Source organism: Neolamprologus brichardi, chromosome 15 (genome assembly GCF_056152115.1).
Source record: "Neolamprologus brichardi isolate AB-2024 chromosome 15, ASM5615211v1, whole genome shotgun sequence".
Classification (NCBI taxonomy): domain Eukaryota; kingdom Metazoa; phylum Chordata; class Actinopteri; order Cichliformes; family Cichlidae; genus Neolamprologus; species Neolamprologus brichardi.
Genome location: NC_142118.1, coordinates 21,041,416 through 21,055,875, shown reverse-complemented (window position 1 = coordinate 21,055,875; position 14,460 = coordinate 21,041,416). Strand labels below are relative to the sequence as shown.

The 14,460-nt window shown below is 35.6% G+C and overlaps 1 protein-coding gene across 9 annotated transcripts in view; it reads right to left on the bottom strand.

Moving 5' to 3' along the window:
- LOC102789398 (uncharacterized) overlaps positions 1-14,460 on the bottom strand; it is a 32,060-nt gene continuing 17,600 nt past the window's right edge. For 6 of the 9 annotated variants that reach the window (XM_087852308.1, XM_087852309.1, XM_087852313.1 and 3 more), the window contains 22 exons: positions 13,282-13,320; positions 12,934-12,993; positions 12,758-12,826; positions 12,610-12,645; positions 12,433-12,480; positions 12,231-12,284; positions 12,083-12,130; positions 11,704-11,985; positions 11,270-11,317; positions 11,144-11,182; positions 10,930-10,962; positions 10,710-10,757; positions 10,570-10,620; positions 10,422-10,469; positions 10,212-10,259; positions 10,061-10,105; positions 9,807-9,917; positions 9,698-9,733; positions 8,213-8,257; positions 8,092-8,118; positions 4,988-5,032; positions 1-4,531 (listed from right to left, as the gene is read on the bottom strand). In XM_087852308.1, the coding sequence (XP_087708434.1) occupies positions 4,380-4,531; positions 4,988-5,032; positions 8,092-8,118; positions 8,213-8,257; positions 9,698-9,733; positions 9,807-9,917; positions 10,061-10,105; positions 10,212-10,259; positions 10,422-10,469; positions 10,570-10,620; positions 10,710-10,757; positions 10,930-10,962; positions 11,144-11,182; positions 11,270-11,317; positions 11,704-11,985; positions 12,083-12,130; positions 12,231-12,284; positions 12,433-12,480; positions 12,610-12,645; positions 12,758-12,826; positions 12,934-12,993; positions 13,282-13,320 (1,412 nt within the window). In that variant the 3' untranslated portion in view covers positions 1-4,379. Of the gene's footprint in view, positions 4,532-4,987; positions 5,033-6,757; positions 6,791-8,091; positions 8,119-8,212; positions 8,258-9,697; positions 9,734-9,806; positions 9,918-10,060; positions 10,106-10,211; positions 10,260-10,421; positions 10,470-10,569; positions 10,621-10,709; positions 10,758-10,929; positions 10,963-11,143; positions 11,183-11,269; positions 11,318-11,703; positions 11,986-12,082; positions 12,131-12,230; positions 12,285-12,432; positions 12,481-12,609; positions 12,646-12,757; positions 12,827-12,933; positions 12,994-13,281; positions 13,321-14,460 lie in introns of those variants that run through there. The other 3 variants (XM_087852315.1, XM_087852310.1, XM_087852317.1) reach the window with 3 other exon arrangements.

Here is a 14,460-nt window from a genome sequence, read left to right as displayed (position 1 = left end):
TATCTTCAAAAGTTTATTCAGGTTTTGACACAAAAACTGCATAGTGGTAAAAGTTTCCTACATAAGCACAGCAGACTTAGTGTTGTCCCTCCAATGATATTATAGCTTGAAATGTCAGTTATGACACTTAACTGGCTTCTGGAAAGTGACCGAGTGAATTAAACACATCTGCTTTATAGGACATGCAGCAGGTAGTTCATACTTTCTCTTAATGAAACATCATTTTCATACATCTTTGATAAAGCACAAAAAAACATCTTTAATTTAAAACAGTTTTTTGACCAAACGTGTTAACTAATTTATTATTATCTTTGAGAACTAATGGAGTGACAAGTTTCATGATGATAAGAAATTAACTATTATCTACAGTATTTGTACAGCACCAGAGTGACTGCTTTTTGTGACACTGCAGTCTTACTTGTGTGTTACAAAAAAGCAGCCTTGAATTTAAATAAATGACATTATCATGCAGAAAATATTACAATTTGTTAACAAAATATATCCTTCCAAAACAAAACAACCTCAAACTGTATGTTGTGGAATTAGACTTTTTTAAAGAGTGTTAAACTGCACTCCAATGCCAGATGAAGCATCTACAAGAAACCCAACTATTTTTTATTCTGCTTGGAGATCGCAGATCAATTACATTAGATTGTCTGTGGTTTCAGATAACTACAAGCCAATAAAAGAATGAAAGACAAATATGACAGCAACACATCATAGTGAAATACAGTGAAGCAAAAGTGTAAGTGTTGCACTACAGCTTTTCAGAAAAAAAAACATGCATAAGATCAAGCAGATCACTTGCTTTTAACAACACCATCCAAACGCATGTACTTAAAACATAATCAGGGATGTAGAGTAGTCAAGTTGAACTCAGCCTTACACATGTAGGCTCACTTGAATATGTATGAAGAACCTGGAGTTACATTAGATAGAGCTCTGATGTTTTTGTGTGTTCCTTCTGGTTTGTTTTCTTGTATGAGATCACGATTTAGCTCACGTTAAATTACAGTTAATAACACTTTAAAACATAATTACAGCACATAGCCACAGTTTATGCTGTAATTACTGTTCATTTTATATGTTTTGACGACCTTCAGAACACTGAGGCACAAGCAGACTACTGCTGAAATGCCCTTCTGGAATATGATTAATCAAAACACCAGTAAAAACCACATTTTAAGGTAATAACTTACTCCAACAAACACTTACAACACCTACAGTCAATTGCAGCAGTACATGATGTCAGATCTCATTAGGCTTCCTTACCACTTCAGGACTGCTGAACTCACCCCTGGAGGGTAATACTGAAACCTCAGGGATACACTTCACTTCGGACTTGTTTATAAAATGAGAGTTTACAAAAAACCTTACATTCAATGTTCTGTTAAACTCAGGAATAAAGAAAAATGAAATGAAATAAACTATATAAAAACAAACGAAAAGTCCAGAAACCAAAATTATGGACTTTCACCTAAAAGGGGCAGGACCTTCCTTAATGTTGCAACACACTAGTTTTAGTCAAAATGGCCACTGTGCAATCTTTGGCAACAAATTATTGGCAAAACAAGTGATGAAAGTTTTCAGTTCATATCAGTAACCATCACTTTATTTAGAACTAACTCTTAAAAAAGAACAAAAAAAAAAAAATTCTAATTATGTTATAAAACTGAAGTATGACTCTTTTTAGTTTGCAAAATTTAAACAGAAGTTTTCAAGTAACTTTTCTAAACTCACCTCTAAATTCAATGTCACCAAATACAGTTTAAGGCTTTTAAAAAAAAGAAAAAGTTACAATACAGTTAGGAATAGTAGGTACAATGGTGAGTCGGCCCTGCGGTTGATATCTCATAGCCAAGAGGTCTGAAAATAATTTGCATTAAATTGTATAATCTGTGCTGCATCATTAAAAGTGCATTTTAATGAAAGGTAACAATTTCACAGTTTAAAAAAGTATGAATATATATTGAGTCCTTTTTTATCCCCAAGGTTTACTTTGGGTTAATAGAGAGTCTGATATCAATATGGTGCATTGAGTCATTTTGGTAGAAACTCTGTAACTACACTCAAGGACAGCAGAAATGTTCTGCTGCATAGTTTGGCATATTAGCTAGATGACTAGCTAGCAAGCTAGCATAGGGAAATATCTGAATCAGTCCACGACAACAAGTAACACGAAGGTCAAAGCATCTTAACTGCTTTAAATGTGGATTATGAGGGGAACGATGGAAAACTTTCACCCCTCTAAGAGGTCCCTGGCCCTCATAAGTTTAAGAACCTCTGGTTGAGCCCCACTTCACTGCCATACCACAAAAAAAACTCTTTTTAATAATTGATGTAGCTCAATCCACAGGGTCATAATATGGTAAAAATGCAACAATATGTCAAAAGCATTTTTAAAACATGGACTAGCTATTAAAAACTAGTAGATTCGTCTGTCTTTAGGAACTCACTCTGTTAAAAGGTGAATGTGACAGCACAATATGGGCGAGGGTGGGTCATATCCCAGGATTAAGCCCAGCGTCAAAACACCTTTTTTGGTTCTTTGCATCAAGTTTTCATTCAGTAAGACGGCAACAGCAATCACTGGTGATGCTCAGCAACAGTTTGGCAGTGTCAACAAGGCAGCCATGTTGCTATAAGGCACAAAACCAGAGCTATGAATGACTGAGGTAAAAAGAAATATGACAAGATCAGACTTAATAAATAAGCTGATGATTAACACAAATGACATTCATTCAGTGTAGCAGACATCACAGTGTCTCATGAGTTGGTCACATCAAAGTTGTCCCTGCCTCTGAACACGATGAGTTAAAGGAGCTGATACTTGTAAGTAATTAGAGGTCATCTGTGATAAAACACATAATTACAAGACATTTACTATCCAGGAATTGCACTTCATTTTTAAGATAAAAACACAGCATTGCAATCTTGGGCTTTAAAAGAAAAACAAATCAAAAAAAGGTTTTCTGAATTTATTACACCTAATGAGGCGCCACAAAAACATTTTGCTGCATACTCATTTCCTTTATGGCCAATAAACCACCACCGGGAAGCCCATAGTCCCACATATAAGCTGCTTCAAGTTACACAGAGAACCTAGACTAATTAATAATTATTGTATATACACAAGAAAATGTTTTTTTTTTAATTATATCCCCTTTTTCTTACTTAGCTATATGTTTCATTTAAATATGTTTCTTAATTGGATCCAAATTTAATTTTGGAGCTTCGATATGTGCAATGAGACTGCATTGCATTATTGAGTTTGTATTCATAGAGATATACAAATCTTTTCAGCACCTCTTGAATGTTAGAAAATATCTATTTTTTCAGATTCTTCTATATTTTATTCATCTACTGTGTCATTTCTGGTTACCCTAGTATCTCCAAAACACCACTTTGATTGGAGTCAGTTAAAGTTAAAATGTGGCATGTAACATATTGAAACGAACCTCTACAAAAACAAACAAAAAAAAAACATTAGCAGTGAAAGGTAAATGGCCAACAGTTTCATGCTAGATGTGTTCTTAATATGTCAAGAAATATGTGTCCATTAATCACAGCATGCGCATACGATTGATGTCCGTGACAGGGATGCTGCTCGGATCAATGTGGGAGCTCCTGGGATTTGACCCTCCAACATTTGGATTCTGTTCTATTGCAGATGCAGCAAAGCAGCAGAAACAAACACGGGGCATGGTTACAGCAACTGAAAATGCAGTTATTTCTATAGAAAAATGGAAGAAATACTGTTCAAATAAATCTTATTTTGTGAAATGTATTTGCATGGGTTTGATACCATTACATATAACAATTCAATGTAATATATTTTCCTGTTGCAAATAATCGTAGACTTTGAAAATAAACCATTCAAAGCTGTTTAAGACAATAAAAGCTTGTCTTAATAGAGTATAAGTGTTTGCTTGGATATAAACGAAACTGCCTTAAATTAAATAAATTACTGTTAAATCTGATAACGGGCATCATAGAAAGAGCAACACAAAAGTCAGCTTTTTATAATACATCCTAAGTTGTGACCCATTTATCCCATTCTAAATTAAAAACATGCATTATGTACATTATAAATACTATTTATAATTAAAAGAATATTCACAAGATGGCATTTTTCTTACTGAACATAGGCATAGTAGAGCAGCATAAGCAGAGGGTAAAATGGGCAATATTAACAGCAACCCCAGGAGCTCAACCACTAAAAGAATATTTCAATAAATTAAAGACAAAGTAAGTCTGTCCACTTTTTTCTCTTTCTGTGATCATCCTCTTAATGTAAAGCTAGGACAGATTCAAACACCTCCCCCTGCTGGATGGAAAGATGCAGTGCTGTCAGATATAAAGAGAGGCTTCAGGTGGTCCTACTGCCCAGACGCCCTGGCTGCTCTCTGCTGCTCCAACATGGCTCTGAGTGCAGGAGACATCATGGTGGGGGACATGGCTGGAGTGAAAGGTCGTAAAGGGTACTGGGCATTTTTGCCAGGGACATAAACGCACTGAAAGAATCTCTGTCCTGTGAAGACAAGATGAGATGGAAAGAGGTTGCTTACAATAAGATCTGTGGATAGATTTGTACTGTGCAATTATACGATTACATGGTGTGTTCAAACCACACATAAAGCAAAGTTTCCAGACCAGAAATAGAGGCCAAGCTGTCATCACTGTTCGTGGGCACTATATGATTTAAGTTCACTCTTATATAGGGACAGAACCAAAAAAAGACTAACTGGTAAACTCCTAAAATCTGTTCTGGCGTTAGCACTAAGGCGTTAACATTTCTGGGTTACAAAATGGTCCAAAAAAACCCACTGATGTGATGCACAAGTTCACTTCACAATGGGTTTGAACACAGCCTTAGCCGTCTTGATTAGAAACACCCACACCCACCTATATCCTTCTCCATATACAAATATTAATATCGGCCACTGTCAATGAAATAAGAACCTGAATAAATTTCACCAAGTCTTACCAGGTCTTTTCTTTTCTGTAATATTTTCTTCTTTCTTGGGATCTTCTGCATGCAATAAAAATAAAACTTAATGAGAATATGAGATTGTGCTTCACACTGAGAGAGAAAGAAAACAGAGGATAAGTTTCTACATGCATGAAAAAAGAGAAAGGATAAAGACAGGCTGGGTTTCACTCTTTAAACACAGTGATGTTCTTTTGCTTGTTTCTGCTGCTTCAGTCTCTTGTTAAAGTCAAACTAAAATTAAAATTTAGTTGGAAAAGCGACCACTTATCGCCACTTGTCATTTGCAAATAAAAATACATTTAAATGTAATTTTTTCTGCAACAACCACATCACCCTGCATAATTGTTTAAACCTAATAAAAGCCACTCAGCAGGTGTTGAAATAACACGCCTCAAGAGTGGTGCTCAACAAAGAGTAGCCTTGTTGCTGCTGAGTGTTGTAAAGGGAAAGCACCTTCTCATTCCCAGGATACCAAACACTGCTGTCCGCAACAAACCACTGGCCTCTCCATAATCTATAGAGAGACTAGTCTGTCACCTGAATAGCCATTGATGGGCAATTGTAAAGCAACCATTGATGTTACATGTAACTAGATATGCAGCATGTGCAGGTTTAATTTTGTGATGAGGCTTTTCATAAACCTAACCAAAAGGAGTTTAGTGACTCAAACAAAGCAAAATAAAAAAGTGACTGAAGAGTAAGTAAATCATCAACTAAAAAACAAATAAAACAAATGTGATGGAAACCAAAGTTTATTGGCTGACGTACATCAGAGTTGTAGCTCTCTAAAAGGGGACCATTAACAGCATTTAACACCCTATAATAAGAATGAATTGCAGCAAGCTACACAGTAAACACATATATCAACATTGTATGTAGTTCATAGTGAACCACAGAACTTACAGACTGAAATCTCTTAGAAATGTGACGTGAAAGTCACCACTCAGAGACAGTGCACAGAAATAAAAACATTTGGCAAAGGCAAGTCTATGAATACCTGGAAGGATATTTAACTCACATTTTGTTTACTCATGTTGTTGCTTTAATTGCTATTTATAAGGTTGTTTTTCTTCTTGCTTTACTGTTAGTTGATGTTTGCATTAGAGTATCATGACTTTGTTAAGTTGTATAGTTATATTTAGCTTAAACGTAACAATGTGTACGTGCATTTCCCTGCTAAATAAAATATAAGTAACTTAAATCAAATGAAATTAAATCCTCCAAAAGAGGTTGATTTCTTTTGGAATTCAGTCATGCATAAAACAAACCATACAACACAAATACCGGCTAGTATTGTCTGTATAAAACGATTCTGGTTTGCTTCTTTTAAGTGAAATAAAGAAACCAAAATCAAAGTAAACCTCTGAACTTCAGTCTGAACCAAAGAAACCAAACTACTTTTCATCACACCTGAAGAAACAGGCACTGCTGTGTCAGATGGTAGCAAAGTGTGAAGTTAAACAGGGCAGTGGGGGAGTGTTTGTAATCCACTGGATGATTCAATAGGAACGGAACACTAATAACCCAATTTAATGGGTTTTGGTTCATGGATTTAATCAATCCAGCTAAGTATAAAATTGTTGCCATATTCATCAAAGGCCATAATCTCTTTTAATAATTCAAGGCGGCTCAAAAGGCTTGTAATCTTGTCCCAATCAGCTCATCTCATTAAATTCTAATCACTTGTGATCCTAATGTCATTAAAGCCATCGTCCTTTCATACTGAATTATCCATTGGAAAGATGGTGAAAATTTACAGAATACCTCAGGCCTTACAGGAAGCTGTTTTCTCATTTTCTATTGACAACAAGCATATAATACACAACATGAATGACAGAAAACAAAACGATTCATAGCACCACTGTGTTTCTTCAAAATGTTTATCCAGTAATTCAAGAAGCTTTATCAGTTCAGCTAACTTCATATACTGTAGCTTACACTGATGCTTAAATTTAAAGGCATTATGAGGAAAACAATTCTGAGAGTTAATTTATACATTTGTCGATTTAGCTGTTGATCAGGATTGTGTGAGTGCATGTGCTGATGTACAGACTCTTTTTGTGAAGGGACAGCTTATTCTAATTTCTATCACCCTCCTGAACATTATCATGGCTGCATTATGCAAAATAGCTCCCAACAATCTTTGCTGCCAACAATAAAATTAGCAATCTAAACTCATTCTGCCAGATATGGCAACATGTTTTAGGTATCATCGTATGAGGGAAAAATATGCATATAGTAAAACAAGGAATTGAGATTGAAATACACTCCTGCTCCTTTTACCCAGAATTTCAAAAGTATACTGAAGAACAAAATGCTTTGATAGTAGAAAGCATTTTTCTAGTCTTTTATTTTTGTCTGCATTATTTTATTGTCACCAACCCCTGACATATAACCATGTCTGCCTCTTCCTTACGAGAAGAGAAAAAGCAAAATCCCTGATGCATTCAGTCAGATTGACAAGCAAGATGACAGAGAGGACGGTGTTTACATTGCAGAAGTATTCATATTATTTTGTGCCTAGATGATGATAACTATCTGCCAGCTTTGAAAGAGCGCAGCTTCACATTTAGAACAAGCACAGCAAGGTCAGTATGGCTGATGAGGAGGACAATGGTGTCGATGCTACAGCTCCAAAACCACAATGTCTAGATTTTACCAAAAACTGTCAGTGTGAGGGAAATAAACAAGCTCGGCCCCTCTGAACAATATGATAAACTAAAACCAAAAACTAATTCTAAAGAACTCAAAAGTCTTAATTCCCACTAATGCTGTAACATAACAGATGACTTTTTTTTTATTTGAAATACAACTGGATTCTAACAAGTTAACTTTAAATGTATCCCAATACTGACTATCAGGAAATGTTACTGATGTCAGATACCTTACTAGCTCAGAGGTCGTATCAGTAACCAAAAGAGAACCAGGAATGTTTAAGTCTTTAATCAGCAGCACTGATAAAGCCTCTTGAATGAAGCACACTCCATTGAAATTAAACTTCTGGAAACACAAATAATTCTAATAAGTGTCAATACTCTCTATGGAGACTAGAGATTATTTACCGTGCATATAGAAAACTTTCATGCTCGAGTACTTACCAGTTTTTGATGCTTGTTTCTCTTTTTCTAAAATTTGCAAGGGGAGAAAGGAGCAGCTGAGCCTTGTGAAATATACACAGCACTCATTAGATTCACTTCTAATTCGGCTCTAAAGCCATACCTTGAGTCTCTTTGACAGATTTCTTTTCAGCCTTCTCTGCTTGGCCTGTGAGAGGAGAGACAGCCCTATTACAGCCTGCCAAATAACTCTCTGTAATTGTGGTGTAAATTCAATATTCTTGCAATATTATTCCCTTCTCGGTGTAATACAGCTTGACATGTCTCTAATTAGAACTTTATCATGCATAAAACAGCCCATTTTATTCACATAATCTGCATCTCAGAAAGGGGCGATTTTCCCTGAAAAATGCCAGTAGAGAACATGAGCATGTTTCAAACACATCTAATTTACTGTAGATGATTTTACAAGAGTACAAACATACTGTATACGCTTGCACCTTCTCTTCCTGTGTTTCACTTGATCAGTTTAGCTTCTGAGAAACATGGATGGACGTGAATACTAACAGTGAATGTGAACATTAGACTCTTTCAGAATGAGGCATGACTTCATTTCCATCCTCTAATTAAAATACATTTTTCAGGGGTGTTTTACTCTCAGCATGAATTCCACCATAGTTAATTTGCCTTCCAATTTATCAAAAGAGTATACATTCAGACTGGCTATAAGACTTTGTGGTTCAAATTTAAAGAACACAACTTTTACAGAGCTGAAAATAAAGGAAAGAAAGACAGCTTGTTAGATTTTCCTGTTTTTAACAAGGTAACAAAGATGGCTTGAAACAGCTGAGAGCTACTTCAAGGATTTTTGTATGTATCTCAGTGGTCTCCAGAGACTAAAAGATGAAGCCTGCTGGCTTTTCAAATCCACTGTTTTTGTGGAACCAACAGTTTTGTGAAACCAAAAGGTCAAAGCCCTACGTTTTCCACTAATTTTGGAAATGCTTCAAGAAAAGCACAAGGTAGACATATTTGTTTCTGAGAGCTGTCTCTTTTAGATCATCAGTTCAACTGAATGTTAATAAGAGCACCAAATACAAGCAACAATCATCTCAAGAAAATTACATTATTTATTTATTCATAAACATAAACTAAAAAATGTTTTGTTTTGTTGTTTTTTTTTATCAGAAGGACAAGTTTGCCCAGTTCTTTATTCTGTGGCTAAATAACTGCAACTCTAATAATGATAAATAATCTAGTCTTAGCTGAATATACACAATGTGTTCTGTCATTCTGGCAGATTATGCACTAGCATTAGGACACTGGTACAGTGCAGTGCTAATATCGTACTCCAAGAAATAACAATCATATTTTAGACAGTTGTGAAGTTTACATCTGGAGATCAGAGTTGGCGGTGTAGTAAATCTGACCTGTAATGTTGAGTATTGAAAATTAATTTAAATTTGGGAGAGAGGGAGAAGGGATAGAAATGTTGTGCAGTCCCACAAGTGGGACACCTGGTCACTACTGGCATGTTAGCATACTAATGGGTTAAAAGGACTATTGTGCAGTCTCAAAGTGCTACCAGCATGCTGTAAATAAGCTAAGCTTTGGGGAAAATTATTGCCACATTAAAATATAAACTTACTTTTCTTTGCTGCCAATAATTTTGATCTTGTCTTGGCTACAAAAACAAAAAAATAGTAAAGTTTTAGGAAAGCTAGATATTTTGGGGCCCTCATGAAAGAAACACAGACCTGGTTCAGATCTGGCAGGTTTCTCCTCGTGGGCCTCAGAGGTTACATTTGCCCTCCTGCCAATGTCAAGTCTCGGTCTCAGTCTGAGTGGCTGTGGACGTGGTTCTGGATCTGTTTGATAGGAATTTGAACCGAACCAAATCATCTTAATAAACAGAAATTATAATGCAGGGCTAAAGTTGATGATTAAAAACAGATCTTCATCCGAGAAGAAAATCTAATTTTCGTGAACTCATGCATGGTCTGACTTTTACCTGTCTTAGCTGTCGATGCCTTCACTTTGCTCCTGATAGGTGCCACTTTTGAGGGGAGCAGAAACAATTAGTTCCCAATCATCTTTCATGTCAGTGACATGAAAGATGATTGGCTTTATGCAGATTAATGAATGTCAGTGAGTGCCGTCACCTGTCTTTTCAGAGGCTGATTTCCTCTTCTGTCGTTCAGCCGCAGGCTCTAACGTAATGAGGAAAAACTCATGATTAGCAGACTGAATAATTTGTTTTCTCAGTCAACTATTAACTTCTACTTCACATGAAAGAGAAATGTGTTGGACTGCATTTGATTTTTTTTAAATATTACAAATTTGACGAGATCCTAACGTCTAATCATGTTTACCTTTCTTAGGAGCTGCAGCAGTTTTTGTTTTATGTTTTGCAGATGGATCTATGCAAACAAATTGGAACAAAATACAACAGAATTAAATATATAATGTTTAATTTTCATCATTTATATGTCTTAATAACAACAATAAAGGATATTTTACCTTTTTTTGCCCCTGCATGAATTCTGATTTTCTCTTTTTTAGCAGCTGCCACTGAAGTAACAAACACATAATAAGAACATTACACTTTTAAAGGCAATCAAAATGCATTAGAAAGTATAGATCCATAGATACCAGATCACCTTTCTTTGCAGTGTCTGCTTTGGTTTTGTCTTTCAAAACAGCAGCATCTAGTATTGAAAACATACATGAATTTATGGTATCCGAATCTTGGAAAAAGGTTTAAGTATATATGAATATTTACAACAAAGCACAGCTATAATTACTGTGTGTATCACTTCTAACAATGTGAAGTGTGTACCAGTGGAAACACCAAATTATCCAGCTGTATACATGAATTACCTTTCTTTGTTTTCCCTTTGGCTGCTCCTGGCTCTGAGGGGATAATTGCAGTGAAATGCCCATGCCAAGTTAATTTTCTTTAATTAATGCATTCATATAGCACACAGTGCCATTGTACATCACTGTTATGTGCTGCAGCTGTCGTTTGTTACAGTGAATATTCTAGTTAGCTGGCAGATTAAGTGTTTAGTGGATGTGGAGAGCGCTACAGTACCTTTGTCTGAATCAGCAGCCTTTGTTGTTGTTTGTTTTGCTGAAAATGACAAGACATTAATTGCTATCACTGATGTAACTGTGATAAACATAACTTTCCACAAGAGCTTAACTTCTTAGTTTGTACCTTTCTTTGTGGAGACAGCAATCACGTCCTCCTCAGCAGCCTCTGGTTCTTAAAGGGGAAACAGTTGTAGGTTTACTTTGTAGCATAATTTGAATTATATTAAAGTTTCACAGAAAAATGTAAGATTTTCAGGATAGTGTGTTTTTTTTCAAGTGAAATGTATTTATGCTTTTATGTATTCATTTTTTTACACACCTTATTCAAAATATTTACTTATCAACAACTCTATCACACTATATTTTTAAGCCTCATTGATTTATTTGATCAGAGTTTTGTGATTTTCCTCCCAAACCTGCGGAAGGTGAGTAGAAAAAAATCTGTATATTTAAATATTTTTAAATGAATACCTGGAAAACAAGTAAGAACAAGAAAACAGGAACAAGAAACAACCATTTCAAAAGAAGAAAGAAAATAAATAGACATATCCTTCTCACCTTGAACCGGAGCATCAGCAGGCTCAGCTTCAACAGCTGGAGTCGGGACCTCAGGTTGGGCAGGAGCTTTTACTTCTTCTGCAGCTTCTGGCTGTACAGGCTGGAGTGGCTGAACTGGATCTGGTGGAGGCGGCATCACAGGCTGAAGTGGTGGCTGATATGGTTGATACTGTGCGTACAGTGGATGCATTGGTGGTGGCGGAGGCTGTTGCTGATAAATGCCCTGTGTCTGTGGGGCTCCAGGATGGACAGGGTGGGCGGTCAGTACAGGAGCAGAGGAAGCTGAAAACAAAAACAAATACGCCTTTAACCTTACAGCAGAAGTCATTGAGCAACGGTGATTTAACAGTGACTGCAAATAGTACCAAAAAGTAAATACCTGACATGGTAGGAGGAGGGTAAGGATTGTCTGTGACTATGTGATGAACTGCAAGATAAAAAGCCAACTTTAAGCTGGTGCACAGTAAAGTCTTTAATTCACCCTATACGACAACATTTCAGTGCACTGTGGAGATCCTTGTGCTTACCATACCATCCAGGTGGGGATGGGCAATAAACTGGTGCAGGTCTACAAGGCCCAACTGCAAAACATCAGTGCACATTTGCATTATTTATATAATCCAAAGCAACAGTTTACTGGAATAATACACAAACAAAGTCATATTCTTATTTTTATATTTTGGTATAAATGTTCTTTTAAATCAGGAGAAAAATATGAATGTTTTATACCTTCTTGTCCAGAGTCTGTGACCTGTTCTTGCTTTTTGGTCTTTGTCTCTGTGAATAAACAAGGTCACATTAAAAAAAAACAAACAGCAGTTTTATAAATACACTAACATAATTTGCTTTACTTTTGTGATACAGTGATCATGAATATGACATATTTGTGGGGAAGTAATTGCTTACTTGTTTTGGAAGCCTTGGGTTTATCTACTTTCTTGGCTTTTTAGAATTGAAAAAGGTACAAATATTTAAATCCGTAACGTATATGTGAAAAAGTAATTCTCTCCTGATTAACATTGAGACTAGTTTATGTAGTATTAAATCTTAGTACCTTTCAGAAAAGGAGGAAATCTTCGGATCTTTGCGATTTTCGGAGGCAGACCGACCATTCTGGGAAGAGCTGATTACGACATGACTGTGTTTATTACAATATCACAATAAAGGGAAACAATAATAAGCACATTATTTTAAAGATCAAATTCATATAAACATAACAATCAGTGCTACCTGTCTTTTTGGGCTTTTCAGCTGTCTTTAGAGTCTTTACAGTCCTCACAGTTTCCCGATCTTAAAATGAACATAAGGGATAAAAAAAAGCAAATTGATAAATTATCTCTGAATCAAAAAGCTTAATTAAAGTTACAACTTCATATCCAAGTGATGCAAATTATTCTAATTTTACAGGGTGAGATAATATTGTTCCCTGAATTATTCCCCTGTAGAGCTTATGGGAGGTTACTGTGAAACATAATAATGACTTAAACTTTGTCTCTTGGGAGTTTTGCAGGTAACGTCAGTGAGTATATCTAAATAAATAAATAAATAAGAACTTTTTATTTGTTTTTTTACCATTACCTTTTCTCCTTCTCACAGCAGAAACTCTCTTGGGAGCATCTGAAAATATAAACAAAGCTAAAGCTACAAACTGGAGGAGGAACACAGAGGCTTGTGAAGAGTTATGTACTTATGACACTGCATACAGCACACAACATGATGCATATCTGCATACATACTAGTACAGGTTTATGTTCCAGCATAATCGACATTTATAAACTACAGTTTAAAAATGTCGATTAAAGTGGAAGAATCAAACAAAAATGAGTATAATGTCTAACCTTTATTAAAATGCTTTTTTTGTATTGTTTAAATGACACAATGCAATAAGATGCGATATTATCATCACACCCTCCATCTAAATAATGTATTATTTATACAGTAGAGTTGTTTTTATGCACCTGACTGTGAGGTAAGAAAAACAAAGAGACTCCAGCTCAAATCTCATATGGGATCACTTTTAAGTTTCACATTGAGTTACTTTTTTTTATTTTCTTTGTCACACAAGGCTTTAAAAGCAAAAACAATCCACTTGGTTGATACACAGAGACTTAAATACATGATCTAAATGTTAAACATGTTTGGGTTCCAAGTTACACCCAGTTTCTTATGAGCACCATCACATATTCTACATTCTCTCTGTTGCACCATCTTTACATTAAAATTTAACTAGAGCTTGCACAAGGAACATATTTAGTTTTTATTGTGTGGCGAACAGTGATGGTGCATTATAATGCAATATGCTCTATAAATCCTCAACAGAAAAAAAACAAGCGTTTCACGTGTGTTGAATATGAACACTGAAATGATACATGGGATTCTTTCTGCTTTTAAGACTAAAAAATACAAAAAAACCCTCATAGTTTTGATTCTGTATGCATCTGAAACAGTTAGAAAACTCAATTTGTTTTTTTGGTGTCAAATTACTGAATGAAGTCTAGATACAATCCTGGTTTACCTCTACTTTTCTAAAGCTCAATGAGGATAAAACTGAGATCCTCCTTAATGGCACCAAATCCAACCTTTTGAAGGCAAACCATTTCTCACTCACCATCGATAACTGCACAGTTTTCCCTTCTCCTCAGGTTAAGAGCCTTGGTGTCATCCTAGACAGTTCACTTTCCTATAAATCTCACATCAATAATCTCACCCGTTCTGCCTACTTCCATCTACGTAACATTAACAGATTGCTTCCTTCTC